At 44.4% G+C, this 14,989-nt stretch overlaps 1 protein-coding gene across 10 annotated transcripts in view; it reads left to right on the plus strand.

The window, feature by feature from the left end:
- The window catches only part of Nup214 (nuclear pore complex protein Nup214), a 357,324-nt gene that overhangs the window by 241,523 nt on the left and 100,812 nt on the right, over positions 1-14,989 (plus strand). For 9 of the 10 annotated variants that reach the window (XM_065430714.1, XM_065430718.1, XM_065430719.1 and 6 more), the window contains exon 23: positions 4,791-5,117. In XM_065430714.1, the coding sequence (XP_065286786.1) occupies positions 4,791-5,117 (327 nt within the window). The remainder of the gene's footprint in view (positions 1-4,790; positions 5,118-14,989) is intronic. The other variant, XM_065430721.1, reaches the window with a different exon arrangement.

The following is a 14,989-nucleotide window of genomic DNA, read 5'->3' on the forward strand; positions in this document are numbered from 1 at the left end:
AGAACCAAACTACCATTTTGGTCACCGACGCTTGATCAAGTGGCTCTGGTTACTCAGTGGTGGTTAGGTTACTAGTTGGTGGGTTGGCGAGCAGCAAGCTTTTGTGGCAATCTTGCTCTTGGTGTGTTTGTACCACTCTACATGGGAGATAAAGCTTGAGATCAGGTGTATGGACTGGACTGATGGCCCTATGTGTGAAGTATAGTTTGGGTCTGTGGGCAATCCGCTGGCAGCTACCATGAGCACCTACTAAGTTTGTATGTGCACTTACTGGATGAAGCAGCGTAAGCTCACGTGGGCACAAAGTCTAAAAAGCTCAAAATTTATTTTGTACAGTATAGCCTAAAGTGAAAATCCTACAGAATGAAGGTTGCACGTGGGGTATCTCCACTCCACAACTACTTGCGACTCGCATCGAGGTGCACAAGGAAGAACGCAGAACTCACTCATAACTTCTGCCAGCATGAAATTTCTAGTACAATGAAGCACAAAACCGAGCTACAGCCTGTAATCAATTTCTTCTTTTTTCTGGTCTTTTGAAAACAATGAAATTGATTTCACTGTTGAATTCTTTCTGACTGGGTCATTTTTAGTGAAAAAAATTGATCTGTGACTGTACTTGTTGATTCTAGCAACTCAAGTTTTTGAGATTAATTGATTAATTAATAGATTAATTATTTTTTAGATTAATTTTTGAGAATAATTGAGATTTAAACAAAGAACAAAGGCATCTTTTGCAGCTGGTCAGACTTTCGATACAGGCAAACATCCCGACTTTTCTATCATAATAAATTTTATCTTGGCTCCAAAAAAAATTTCATTTTTGGTAAAATATTCAATGCCTCAACAAGCATCTATAACATGTAAGGTACAGATTGAATAGCTTATGCACTAATAGACAGCCATTTTTCCTGCTTTGTTTTTAAATATTCTAATGCATTCTGCTGCCATTATTGGAAGGGGCAGTGGGCATGCTCACCATATGCCGTTTGAAGAAAAATGCCATGATGAGAGAGTGAATGAGATAATCCCTGAGGGAGGCGTAAAGAGAAATTGCATGGGATGTGTGCGATCTGAAGTACCAGGTAGGGAATAATGGGCACTAAGCCACACACAGTTGGCATTGTAATAATGAAATCGTTATTGATAAACTACGCTTTTTGTTCAGTAAATCATTACTAAAATTAGTGCTAATATCACTGATACTGATGCATTTTCTTTTCCTTTAATAGATTCACTTTCATATTTTTATAACTAATCAGTCAAAGAAAACCTGCAGTAACTTTAACTGCACATATTTCTTCATGAAATGCAGTATCTTGCAAAACAGGCCTTCATTTCAGGGCACATGAGCGAAAATTCCTTAGCTTTAAATTGATGCATTGACTGCACACTAGGGAAGTATATAATGAGCAGTACTTGGTAGCAAAGTCTCATGAGCCATGACCGTATGCATGTGTTGGCTGCTGCCATCAAAAGAACTCATTTTTGTGTTCATGATTTGTATCATTCTAAACAGCTTAAAACTTATATGTGGGCCCATTCCCACAGAGAGAGAGAGAGAGAGAGAGAGAGAGAGAAACACTTTATACTGCACTGCAAAATATTTTACTACATTCTTCACAGTCCGAAAATCACGTCCTGAATATGAGCTGTTTTGGCAGCAACAGGTGGGCAGCTGTGCCTGCGTACCTGAAAGTGCTCCTCAAAACGGCTGCATGGCAGCCTACAGTGGTGCCTCTACAGGCGGGGCACATGAGGCATATGAGTACAGTTGAACTAGTTATATTGAACACATATACAGTCGAATCTCAATAATTCAGACTCGAAGGGGCCTGAGAATTTGTTCGAAATTAATGGAGTTCGAATTAAAGGAAGCGTGTTGAACAGAGGACTTAGGTGCAGCACTGCATTAGGTGACACATTAGTGTTGAGTTCCGGAAGTGTGGCTTCAAGGCTGTTGTGAAGCCATACCTCAAGGCAAAATTCGCCTATGATCCACGCCCCGAATTTACTGTTAAATTCTTTAAATTTTTGGCGTGCATTACATGCACCAAAATACAGTATTTGCAACAGGAGGCAGGAGCAGCAGCCGACGAGCAGCCGCACTGTTGGGTTGGAAGCGCCGCCACGGGAGTTGGCATGCGGGTGAGAGCATGGTCGGAGGTGCGGTATGTTCGAAATCTGACTGAGCTGTCGCAGTGGCTTACGTGTTCAAATTACCAGCGTTTTCACACATCGAAATGCGCATAATTTTGACAGGACCACAGCATCAGTTCCAATAAACCTGACTTTGAATTAACGAGATTCCGCTGTATAACTAGTCATCAGATATAACAAAGTAAATAAGAAACAGTCTCACCACTATTGCACTGTAACAAATATATGTTTATAACGAATATTAGATATGATGAAGCTATTTTTGTGTCAGATGTGACTACGTTATAACAAGGCTAAACCGTATTTGCAACTGCTGCTGCAGCACCTTTTATTGTGCTAAATGTGGAGCTGTCAACAGTATCAACTGTCGACAAATTTTGCACTGTTTGGAAACCATGAACGCTGTCATCATTTGCTCTGTGTGAAGCACTGTATACACTGCCTTGTACAAAAGTAAAAATAGAGCATACTGCAGCACTCTCACTTCGCTGTAGCATTTAAACCCTTTGCTTCCGTTCATTTGGTGTTCTGCAGCACATCTTCCTGCTTCATTGAGCATGTTCGGTGTTGTAAGAAAATTGCTCTAAAATGTGCTACAAAATTTACAGATCTAATTTATTCTGTTCACAAAAGGCTTTGTTGTCAGGTAAAGTTGAAGAGAAAAGAAAAAGCTTAAAACATGCAGGAATGCAGAGTGCACTTTTGCATTTCTTGCCCTAAGAACAACTCTTAAATTTTTGAACTTGGCCCTTGAAAACCAAGCACAGCATCGAATACATCTACTTCACAGTTTTCGGTGGCATGTGCTGGAAAAAAAAAAAGAGAGAGAGAGAGCGCACTTTGAAGCCTGGGCACTTTTTTTTTTTTTAAGCCTGGTACTCTGGTTGCAACGGCTAAAACGACAGAGTGAAGTCTGGCATGCAGGAGACTTTCCATTGTTTTACAAACAACACCTGCTGAAAGGGTAGAAAAATATGTCCATCTAGTGTGCAAAACCTAACACAACTAGAAAATAGCCTGCAATGTGCTGCCATCTATGAAGAATAGCCAGGAACAGCCGTTCTTTGAGCAGCTGGTGAATTGCCGGTCACTCTGACATTGGCCTTTGCCGTCGCAGCAGGCTGATTGCCGGCTGCCGAAGCGAATGGGTTTAGGGTGCTCATACTTATCCAGAGTATCCTTAAAGGGCCCTTCACCAGGTCTGGCCATATTGAGCTTACAAGAGCAGTGCACACAATGTGCAGTAACAATCGTGTCTGCTAAGTATTGCACTGCTATGCGCTGTGGAAAGAGCATAAATTTCAAACCAAACAGCGTTTGCCCTTCTCCTCATTGGCGGCAGGCTCCCAGCCGGAGAGGCGACGTGCATATGCAAATGCGCCTACGTACATGTCTGTGCTGTGACGTCGCTCATAGTGGCACTTGACTTAGAGAAATATTCAAGGCAACATCTCTTATTTGTCTAATCTGTCGCTTCAGTAGACGAGTTAAAGTTTAGGGAAATAATAAAACACACAAACCGAAAGTCTGCGTGTTTTTGTTTTACTTCGCACCGCAGCAAGAGGGATGTGCTTCCGTTTCGTCTGCTTGTTCCCATGTCGTGCAATCGCGCGCGCAGGCACCAAAACTGCATCAATTTCTACCGTGTTCCAGCAACGCAATCATGCTCTTTCATCTTCTCACGCCTGCCTCAGTGCTCGCTAATCAGGTGTTGTCCTGCACAGCGTGCAAAATTGTGTGCTGTGCGAAACGAGACAAACCCAACAGCTCGCGCGCGACACCGTCAGCAGAAGTGCACCGCACAGAAAAAAGCGAGAAAAAAAAAAGGCAGGGTCTGTGAGGTATGTGACATGTGATCCTCGAGCGCCGGTATGGGAGAATGCAGGGAAGGAGTTTAGCTTGCAGTGGCTATATGAGGCAAGTAGAGAGAGAGCCTATGTTGGCGGTGACACTCGCCTCCTGAAATCGTGGGTTTGCGGCACTGAAATATTTCTATCTCGACTATTAATGAACCAGTTTGGAATATTCTTTCAGTAGAACACTCTCTAGAGGGCACGTAACAACTTCCAGCATATAACTGAAATTTTCTTATGTGGCCTGGTAAGGGGCCCTTTCAGGGTGTCCATAATTATCCAGAAAATTGGGGAAAGAAGCATGAAGTGTTTCTGGTGAACTTACTTGCATTTGCCTCCCCTCTCCCACCAAGATCAGCAAGGTTGCATGCTGGTGACACCGAGGTGCTCCCAGGAAATCTCGTAAGATAATCTGTCCCCAGCCATGACAACCTTTCGTGGCTCTTATATATGAGCAGTCACACTTCTTCAGGGTCATGCCACCCTAGGCATGTCGTCATTGTCCAATACTGCACTGTCCTAGAAATAGGGAAGTGGAATCCTCTCTCATGTCAGTACCTGTGAAGTAGCATAATATAAAAAGTTCACTGTGTTAACATGAAATGCCATCACTGACATAATGAGATGTGGCCACTACAACACCAAGACCACACCATGCCACATAATTACTGCTGGAATGTGTGCTTTTATTTTTCTTTCCTTTTTCCTTTGTTTTTTTTTACGCTTAGTATCCTGTTATTTGTTTCTAAATTTTTTTTGTAAATGTTCTTTTAACAGTCACGCAGCATGAATTCAAGTTTAAGCTTGCCGGGCAAGGTTCATCAAGTGCAACAACACTTGCTTCAGCATTCTCTTTTAGGCCTACTAGCACCATACCTGTCAGCTCCGGTGCTCTGGCCCAGGCTCCCACCTTTCCCAAGCCCAGTGTGACAGCATCAGCAGCATCAACTGGCTTCAAGTTTGGTGACCCATCTGCATCCAAGCCTGGTTTTGTGGCTGTCAAGCCATCTATGGGGCCGTCTTTCATGCCTCGTTCGCAGGCATCTGCACTGCAGTCTGGAGCTGTCAATGAGAGGAAGGCAGATACTTCAAGTGTCGCAAAAGGTAGGTGTTGTATAATCATCTCATATTACATTTCAATATGTAAGCTATGGAGCTGCTTAGAAAAAGTTCTGGGTTCAATATTTAGCCCCAGCACCTGCCTTTGTTTTTTTTTTTTTTGCAAAATTTTGTAAAATTAAATTCTTGGGTTTCACATGCAAAACCATGATATGATTATGAGGCATGCCATAGTGGGGAGCTTCGCATTAATTTTGACCTCTTGGGTTTCTTTAATGTGCAGGTAAACATAAGTACACAAGTTTTTTTGCCTTTCATTCTCATCGAAATGCGGCTGCCACGGCCGGGAATTGAACCTGCGACCTCGAGATTAGAAGTACGATGCCATAGCCACTAAACTACCGCTGTACGTTTCCCAGATCCACCATAGAAAATTGGAGCAACCCTACTATGGTGTTCTGCACAACATAGCTTGTTTTATAGTAGGTACAGGCGTGAAGTGCTTATGGGCAAATTGTTACTCACATGTTCCAAACAATGTGGTCTGTATGCAGACCACCCTTTACATGTAGTTACAGAGGGCTTTCGTTAATTTGACCTCTGTGGGACTGACAGAATCAATTGAATTATTTGTTGGATCAAATTAAAATAGGAACAAAAAGTGTCCAAACCCATGGCTGGTTTATTTGGCAGTATTTACCAGATTCTAACGAGCACCCAGTTTGTCCAAAGTAGAAAAAATGTCCACTGATGTCTAACATGTGCCCAATTTTATAAGAAGAAAAATTAAGCTTTCCTCACTCTGGCAGTTAGAAAAGAATGAAACCAGCTGGTTTGCTTTCACAGAATGGAAATTTATTTGCACTTAAGGTAGGGGTACCACAGCAGCCATCTTGCAAGTAATTCAAATTTCACTACCAGGCGACAACATGCACTCATGACTGGAAAAACAAATACTGTGCCGGTTCAGCGCAATTGTAGTGACAGGTGATCTGCTTTTGGTAGAAAAAAGTATCTTCCCCAGTCCACCCCTTGTGTTTCGCGAGCGACAACTGCTGCCTTGGTGCGCCATCGTCGTTTTGTTGCTGCGTGCAGTATCAATAGAAATACAACTTAACATTGGCATGACGATTCCTTCTCACCGGGAAGCACATTGCCAGTCATCAGGCCTGAGTAGTGTCTATTTTGTAGTAAAAGTAGCATTAGTGAAGACTGCACAAAAGAAAAGCACTTTCGTCCATCAACCCAGAGTGTGTCCACGACAATCGGAAATTCCCAGAGCAGACCACTGTGTTCGTCTCCTCATATCTCCATTTTTAGGGTCGCATTCCTGACCGTCACGATGCACTTGCTGCATGCAAAGGATGAGCAAACTATTTTATTCGTGGTCGCAAGAACAAAAGGAGAGAGTTCTGTTGGCCGAACCATAACTGTCTTGCGGACAGCTAGCAGCTGAACATCAGCCAGCAGTGGGATAGGGTAAAGAGCTGTGGACAGCCCACGAGAAAGTAGAGATAGGCAGAATGAGAGAGAACAACAAAGAAACGAGAATAGGGGCTATTTTCTGTGTTTGTATTATTTTTAAATGCTGGGGAAAGTTCCGCGCTAACAGCAGTGCCAGCCCTGAGTTTTATATACATACGTAGGTGCAGCCGGATATCAAACACCGACTGCTCCAGAAAGTTGCACAGGCTCTAATGAACTGCATGGTCACTGTAGATGGTTCAGTGCTATCAGCAGGTGACCTGCGCGGGGTAGTAGCAGTAGCTCAGCATACTCCCACGTTGCATAGCGAGACTGTCTTGTTCTCTGAGACATACAGTCTCGTCTATGCAGGCCGTGGACACAAGCTCGCATGTGCATTCGCCTAGTGTCCACGAGCTATGCTCTCCTAGTACATGAGAAAAATAGGAAAGAATCGGATCAAAAAGCGCTGCAGCTACTGTGCGTTTCCCAAGGGGAACATATATAGTAACTCCCAAAGCGCATCCTTGTGGTGCTTCCTGTGCAAACGGCAAAATTGCATGTCAGCCTTGAACAGCCTTTGGAAGCATGTCGAAATGGAAAAAAAAATTAAATCTACTAAAGCTGAATAAAATCTCTGAGAATGTGTATGGTAAACAAAAGGCAATAAAGATTATTATTAGTATTAAGAGTGCTGATCATTCATGTGTATAGACAGCTGTTCCGAGTATATGCATGCACATGCAAGAAAGTGTGATGGAGGCTATTACTTTTTGCAGGTAGCACACATATTCCAGTAAAGAAAAAAAGAAAGAAAGAAGGGTTGGTCCAACGCGATCTCAGAACGAATCGCGCTAGGCATGATCCTCGCTCCACCAACGGATTAGTGAACTCTTCCAAGATTTTACACTGACCTTGCCGGTGCAGGCGTTTGGTATTCACCCATGATCATTTGGGCACTGCAGAGTAAGGACAAAGTAAATAGGCAGATTAAAAATGCACCTCATAATAGAAGCAGGACACCTGTGTCTCAGATATGCCATGTATAAAAAATGGAGTGGACTACTTTAGGCAGCATACTTACTTTATTTCTCTCTTGGCAAACTTGGAATTAAGGTTAGCTCTTCAAGTCTGTGTACCTAAACAGTGGAAAACCAAAGTGATGTCCAGCAAAAATATCTAATACACAGCACAGTATATTGTTTTAAGAAATAGTACATTAAGATGTGTTGCTTGCACTGGTCCTTGCCTCATTTTCAATACGCAGGCATGAACAAAGCCATCGCCTTTGCAAACGTGTCGTTAGCCAAAAATAATGTGCACGTACAGCATGTAACTGCATGTGTTTTTTTTGCAACGTTACCGGGAGTTCCAAATGCTTGTTACACAGATGATTTTGCATATCTCTTCCATCAAAATGCAGTAGCCGCAGCATAATATCAAACTCGCGACCTTGAGATGGGCAGCTTAAGTGCCTTTCATGTGTCAGGTGAAAAGTGCGAGACAAGGGGATAAATATAATTTTATCCCCAATTTTCACAGATGGTAGCTGTGCCACGAAGTTTGTGAACCAGTGGTGTGAGGATCAGATTTGGTGGTTCAGGCGTGGAAAGAACTGCGGGTGACTCGCCTATCAATGCCTTTCCAAAGTATTTGAGTATTCTTGTTTATTATTCATGTTTCAGGTGGAAAGCACCCGACAAGGGGATAAATATAATTTCATAGAAAAGAACAATAGTAAAAAAATTCTGTGGGACTAATGTGCCACTTTCGAACACATATATGGGGTGATTATGTTTTAAGGGGTCCTGAACAACCCCTTGGGCTTGGTGATAAAAACATAATTCATACAGCACGGTGTAAGAACAGGTGATCTGACGATGTGGGGGGCCACTAGGTAGAAACGTGTCTCACTAATGGTGGTGTTTCATGTCTGAACCGCAGCACGGGAGCACGCGTAAGGAGGCTGAAAAGGTGGGAAATTTCAGAGGTTAAATAGTTATAGTTGCACGTAAAATGCATTGAAACAAATAAAAGCTAATTTATTTAGTGTGTCTTTCATTCACTGTAATCATTCAAGTTTCTCAGGTGCCGTAACAGACGATAATGTCTCCAACATTGGAGTCGCGTCGCTTTGCTCTAGCAGATGGCGTTTGACAAAGCCTGGAACCAGTGTGGGCAGACGATAAGTTCTCTTTTTTTGTTGCAATGTTTGCTTTACCATTGAGCAATTAGTCATCCTTGTTCTCAGTAGAGACTTAATGATGGAAATAATGGAAAAGGATGAATAAGCTTAGTTTTTCTTCATCTTGAAAAAGTTTCGACTGGAAGTTCCTGTGGGGCCTAACGAGCCTGCTTTGATGTTTATGAAAAACTACCTTGAAGTCGACGACCAGATGAATACCCGTGTGATTATTATGGGTAAAGCTATACCTCCAGAAAAACGTGGAATGATGAGTAAGCTGTCAGCGCTAAGATTTGAACATTGCCTTGCTCCGAATCGACAAGGTCAGTGTCGATGCCTACGTCGATGTATCCGGCCACTGGAGGCGCAGGGAATGTTCCATGTGGCTAGAACCCAGTGAGGAAACTTGCATGCAGTCGCTGTGGAAGGTTGCCGGATACACTTCACATTCATCACAAGAGGCTTCTTCGGAAGAAACAAAAGCGAAGGCCGTACCAGCGATTTCGCACACCATCTAGCCCTCAACAAATGGCAGCCTTAAGGAGGGCAAGATATGCAGTGATGAAGTCAAAGTCGGGAAGTACACGAGCACGGTTCAAGTCAACTGCGGATTCGACAAGAGATTCTTCACTGCATTACAGAAAAGATGGCCACGAAGGATTCTTACCAGCGTCGTGGTATTCTTGTCTTCGACGAAATTCAAGTGCGTCAAGAGATGACTGTTCACTCAAGAACAATGACATGCTCTGGGTTCACTGACTTCGGCAAATCTTTGCCATGCAAAGAACAACTAGCCGACCACGGACTTGTTTTTAAGTTCTGTTCTTTTGGGGATGCACACTCGCAGCCGGTTGCCGTTTTTGCCAGCAAAGGCCCAACAAAGAGGACTGACCTCGCTCGTCTGGTCATGAAAGCAGTAATACTTTTGGAGCAGGCAGGGGCATTCGTTGGTGCTTTGGTCTGCGACGGCACTGCTACCAACCGCAGGATATGGAAAGAGTGAGTGACAAGTTGGAAAATCCCTTCAATTATTTTATCCATCCTCTTGATCATGATCGCAAGGTCTTCGTCTTTGCAGATGCCCCAGACTTGATCGAATGTGTTAGAAACTGCCTGCACATGCAAAAAAATCTTCAAACTGCTGAAGATTGCGTCTTCTGGGCTCACTATGACAAATTACTTATTGCAGACACCAGCAATCTTGGTTGCTTGTGCGTATGTCCGAAGTTGTCATCTGCCCACCTGAATCCTACAAATGCCAAAAAAATGAGGGTGAAGCTGGTGACACAGATATTAAGTAGAAGTGTGGCTGATGGCCTACAGTACTATTCTAAACGAGGTTCTTTTTGGACTGGAAAATATCCAAGGAACAGTCAAGTTTACCATGATGTTCAGTGATGTGTTTGATGCGTTAAACAGGCGTTTTCCTGCACGCGGCATAAGGCGAGACAGCAAGGACTTTGAAGTCTTAAAGTATTTCTCCACATGGCTCGATTCTTGGGAAACAGAAGTGTCTACAGGAAGAATCCCGAAAGAACGCTTTTTAACCGAGTCAACGGCTGAGGGACTTCGAGTGACACTTTTATCTACAATAGAGTTAACAACCTACTTACTCGAAGTCTGCCACTTCAAGTATGTGCTGACATCTCGCTTCAACCAGGACGTTTTGGAAAGCTTTTTTTTTTTTTGGCACTATTCACCAAGCCGGGGTTCAGAATGATCATCCTTCTATGTCAGCTTTTCTCCAGTTGTATAACATGCTGTCTTTTTACAGCCTGGTAGAAGTTTGGCAACTGCAGCATTGCAGATGGCTGCGACAATCGTCTCCTCACGCTTTCGGATCTCACAACAGCCTTCCAATCCAATTACGGAGAGTCAAAGCTGGAAAAGCTTAAGAAAAAACTTGACCAGAATGTAGATGATGAAGTGAAATGTGAGACCCTTTTTGACCATGTTTACTCTTTGCCAGAAACAGCGGACTCTATAGTCTACTACATAACCAGCTACATGTGCCGCAAGCTCTTAAAGAACGCACCATGCGAATACTGCACCCGTGGACTGGCAGTCTCACTTGTCAAGTCAGACCATTCTGAAGCTTCCCTTGTTAACTTGAAGACTAAAGGCAAGCTGATTCATCCCGCCATTCACATATTTCGCATGCTACAATCCGCAAAGAGCGTCTTTCAGAAAAACGCTGCAGAACGTTCTGCATACTGCCTTACCATAGATGAATTGCTCGAGGAGGACAACTTTTCATTTCCATGCCCTCTGTGCAAAGGCGATGTGGTTGCAGATATTTTGCACTACTATGTCTCTATGAGTATGAGGCAATACGCCAAGCAAAAACGATCCAATAGCAGCAAGTCGCACAACTTAAGAAAGCTGGATAAGCTCGTTTAAAACTCAGCTATGAAGAATGTCTCAGGGATATGTGTATCCTACACCGATAAACTTCCTTTCTCTTGGTTTGCAAGTTGATTCCATATTGGTTTTCTGTTGCCTCATGAATGTTGAATAAAAAGAAACAAGAAAACGATCAGCATCTTCTATCATGAACATTTTATTAAGGAGCATGCACACACTGATTCCATTGAATGCTATAAATGCATGAAAGGCGCAGCATGGTTCATAAGAAACAAGCAGCCTTTGTATTGGTGCTTTATGAACTCTACTATTCACAGAGCCCGTATGTGATACACGCAATATTTAATTTTCGTTTGAGTCTATGCAACAATGATGGTACAGCTCACTCCATTACGAGAAAGCGCTTATATACACGCAGGAGAACATCGTACGCGGTATTCCCCAACACACTGGCTTCACATGAGAAATGAGAAAGGGGACGCAGCGTAGAGTGACGACAGATAGCAACTCTTCATCTAAACGGAACTTGCAAATTGAATTGTCAGCTGCTCCAACAAAAATGCGGACTGCGATCACCGCATTCAGCAAAATATACGTTTTTGATTAAAAATGCAGAATGTGTTGCGGCATTGTCAAATAACTCTGTAAGCTTTTGGGAAATTAAGATAGTACAGTGAAACCTCGTTAAACCGTAGTTGGCCAGAGCTCGGAAAAACTACGTACTAAACGGTAGTACTGTTTAACCAAAATAGCATGAGGTCGCCCTCTTACCTGTCGAAAACAGAACTCAGAGAGAGTGCGATGAAAGGGGAAAAAAACATGCAGTATTTATTCACTTCGCGCGACAAAAGTGTTATTTTCGTTTGATGCCGCGGCGGCCTAGCACGACGACAGCGGCCTCAAACTTACTTAAGCTGCGTGCCAGCTTTTCAGCCAGCCCCCTCTTCTCGGCAAACACTCGCATGGCAGATTCCTCGTTGGCGTTACGTATTCTCCGTGTGCGCACGCAGTAGTGCTGCTGAAGTCCCGGGGGAGCATTTTCATTGCTGGGTGCCGGAGTTTTGAATACTTTTCGTTTGAAACAGAGTTACGTTATCGCGCTCCTGCTCTCGTCGCGATGATTGCATTTATGAGGCTGACGTAACGCGTAGCTTCTGCCACTGTCGGGCCTGAATCGCCCGTGCTGTCGCTTTCCGTGTCGTCCTTATCACTGTCGCTAGGTGACACTTCGGCAACAACAGAGGCAACGATGGTGAAAAGTCGAACCTCGTAGCCGACATGTCTTCGCGGTCGCAGCAGCGCTGCTGAGCAACTTCTTCGCATTCCAAATGCCACACACCATAGTCAACAGCAGATCCTTGTCGCGTGCCAGCGCCGACTTCTCCGTGTCACGTTCGATAGCACAGACGATGTCTAATTTTTCTTCTATGCTGAGCACCCGGCGTCTTTTTTATCCGAGCTTCGGAATGACGCGAGTCCTTGCTTGCACGACGCCATAACGCTCTCTGGCACAGCGTCGAAATGATGTTGATGTTGATGTGGCTTCACGCGCAAACGCACAGGGTGCTTGGAGGCCGTTGTTCAGATCTCTGAGGCTTGTTGTTCTGCCGAGTTGCCCGATGGAGACGACGCACCGCCGTGTTTGCACGACGAAAAGTTGAAACGCAATAAGCTGGTACGGTTTATGCGGATACAAAACACATTATGTTCAATAGCCGCTGAGTCGGGGATTTGACTTTACTACTTTTAAAACGAAGCTACTGTTTAAGCGGGTACAGTTTAACAAGGTTTTACTGTAACCTCAACATGAAAGTGTTAACACTTACATGCACTCTGAAAAATGCAGGCTGAAATATGCATGCTTGAGGCTTGTCAGCCTCCGGTGCCAGCCTCCTAACCAGCCTCCTAGTCACGTGTGCCACCTGCTGGCTCTCCAACATTAGTGAGACGCACTGCCGTCGGACCACCTGTTCTTCTTACAGCGTGGTCCACGGATAGCATACGCTGTTGTGAATATCTCAGCCAAGTTTTGCTGTCATACATAGTGCGTGGATCTTGCAAGTGGAGCGTGAATCACCTTTCTCTCAAATACTGTCTTTTCAACAGAAGCCTTCTCATTCTCTTCTGGATGCTTTATTTTTAAATCAAGCGGATTCCCATACTACGGCTGCTATTGGCCAGTAGTTCACGTCAGCCAAGAAGGGTGTTCAGATCAGTGCGCTTCTTCCTCCTGTTACTGTGTATGTTTATTAACGAAGTTCAATAAACAGGCTGAAATAAGTGAAAATGTGCTTTCAAATTTCTATAATAATTACATACTTCAGGAAGAAGCTGACTATCACCTGCTGAGGCTCGGCCGCTCGCATAGGAATTAAACTTTGGGCACCCTGCTTATCGGTGTCATAGCCAGCAGGTCTCGCTGATTTCATCTAGTTTTGAATGCTCAACTAGCCTCAAACCCCATGAAACCTAAGGTCAGGCCACGCACACGCTTACCAGCACGTGCTTACTCATGGCCGCTCCTGGTTAGACGCCTTGGCAGACTAATAATTGATAGTAAAAAAAAATGTCCGACGAAAACAATGCTTCTTAATGTGAAATTTGAGCGTAGCTTTATGCGTGTTTTCACTTCACGATATATTGAGATAAAGAATTTGAGACCGAAATCACCGCATCGACTGGCAGGCAGTGGGCCAGTGCCGCCAGCGCCTTCGCAGAGGGAGGGCAGTATGGGAACGCTGGCATGATGAGCAGCATCTCTGAGCCAGCTGTGGAAGATGACGACAATGAAGGCGCGAACAGTATATTGAGGCAAAGAATTTTACACCGAAATCACCACACCGACTGACAGTGGGTCAGTGCCGTGAGTGCCTTTGCATAGGGAGGGGCAGTATGGCAGCGCTAGCATGATGAGCAGCATCCGAGCCAGCTGTGGGAGATGACGACAAAGGCGCGAGCAGTGGCATGAGCGCAAGGGGCAATATGGGAACACGGGCATGATGAGTGGCATCAGAGCCAGCTGTGATAGAAAACAATGGGCCTCTTCAATTTTCGGAGTTCTGGCAGCCAGATGGCAGCCAGATAGTTCCGGTTCTGTTAGGAAGTCACGTGGGCTGCGATCCCAAGACAACCTGAACCTGCCCGAAGTTTGCAAAATCGAACGCTGGTACAGCTGGCGAAATGTAAATAAGCTACCTGCATGGCAGCGCCCGGTGAGGCCGGTGCACGCTCGGCGTAGTCGGCCCATTTATGCGTTGCCAGCTTGAAAGTATATAGTTGCATTCAGGGATACAATCACTTTCGCGCGATTTCGCGCAACTCTGTGCAAGACGCGCACTGGGTCAACCTCACCTTGCGCAGCACAACAGGTGGCCTCCAACGCGGCGGATGTCAAGATGCGAAATTGCGCGTAAGTGATTGTAAACTCGAAAGCGATAGATCGAGGATTCCTGCTCGCAGCGATCACGTCGCCCACCAGCGACATTGATTAGTTGGCGTGTCATTGCAAGACATGAAAAAGTAGGTTATCGGGTACATCTCATACGCATAAAATTTCATGCCGACCTGCTTGGGCTTCGATTTCAGAAAGTTTGTTATAGCTGATGGTGCTTCTCATTTTGACCCTAAGGAGCTGGGGACGCGGCTGGCGCATGAAAATGCACGCCCCCTGTGACCAGAAAAACGTTTCACACGAAAAACAACATTGGTCGCAATCATAAGAGCAATAAGCCAATGTATGTGTGTTCTTAGATCAACGGCCTGCAGTTCGAACATATATCGGTTTCAAGCTGCCACCTAAGCATACGACGGAGAGACGGAGCGAACACGGGCTAGCTGCAAAGCCTTCGCTAACTGCAGAAAAAGGAGCTAGATATATACATACGCGAAATATATGAAAACGAAC

The sequence above is a fragment of the Dermacentor albipictus genome, chromosome 1, assembly GCF_038994185.2.
Source record: "Dermacentor albipictus isolate Rhodes 1998 colony chromosome 1, USDA_Dalb.pri_finalv2, whole genome shotgun sequence".
Lineage (NCBI taxonomy): Eukaryota > Metazoa > Arthropoda > Arachnida > Ixodida > Ixodidae > Dermacentor > Dermacentor albipictus.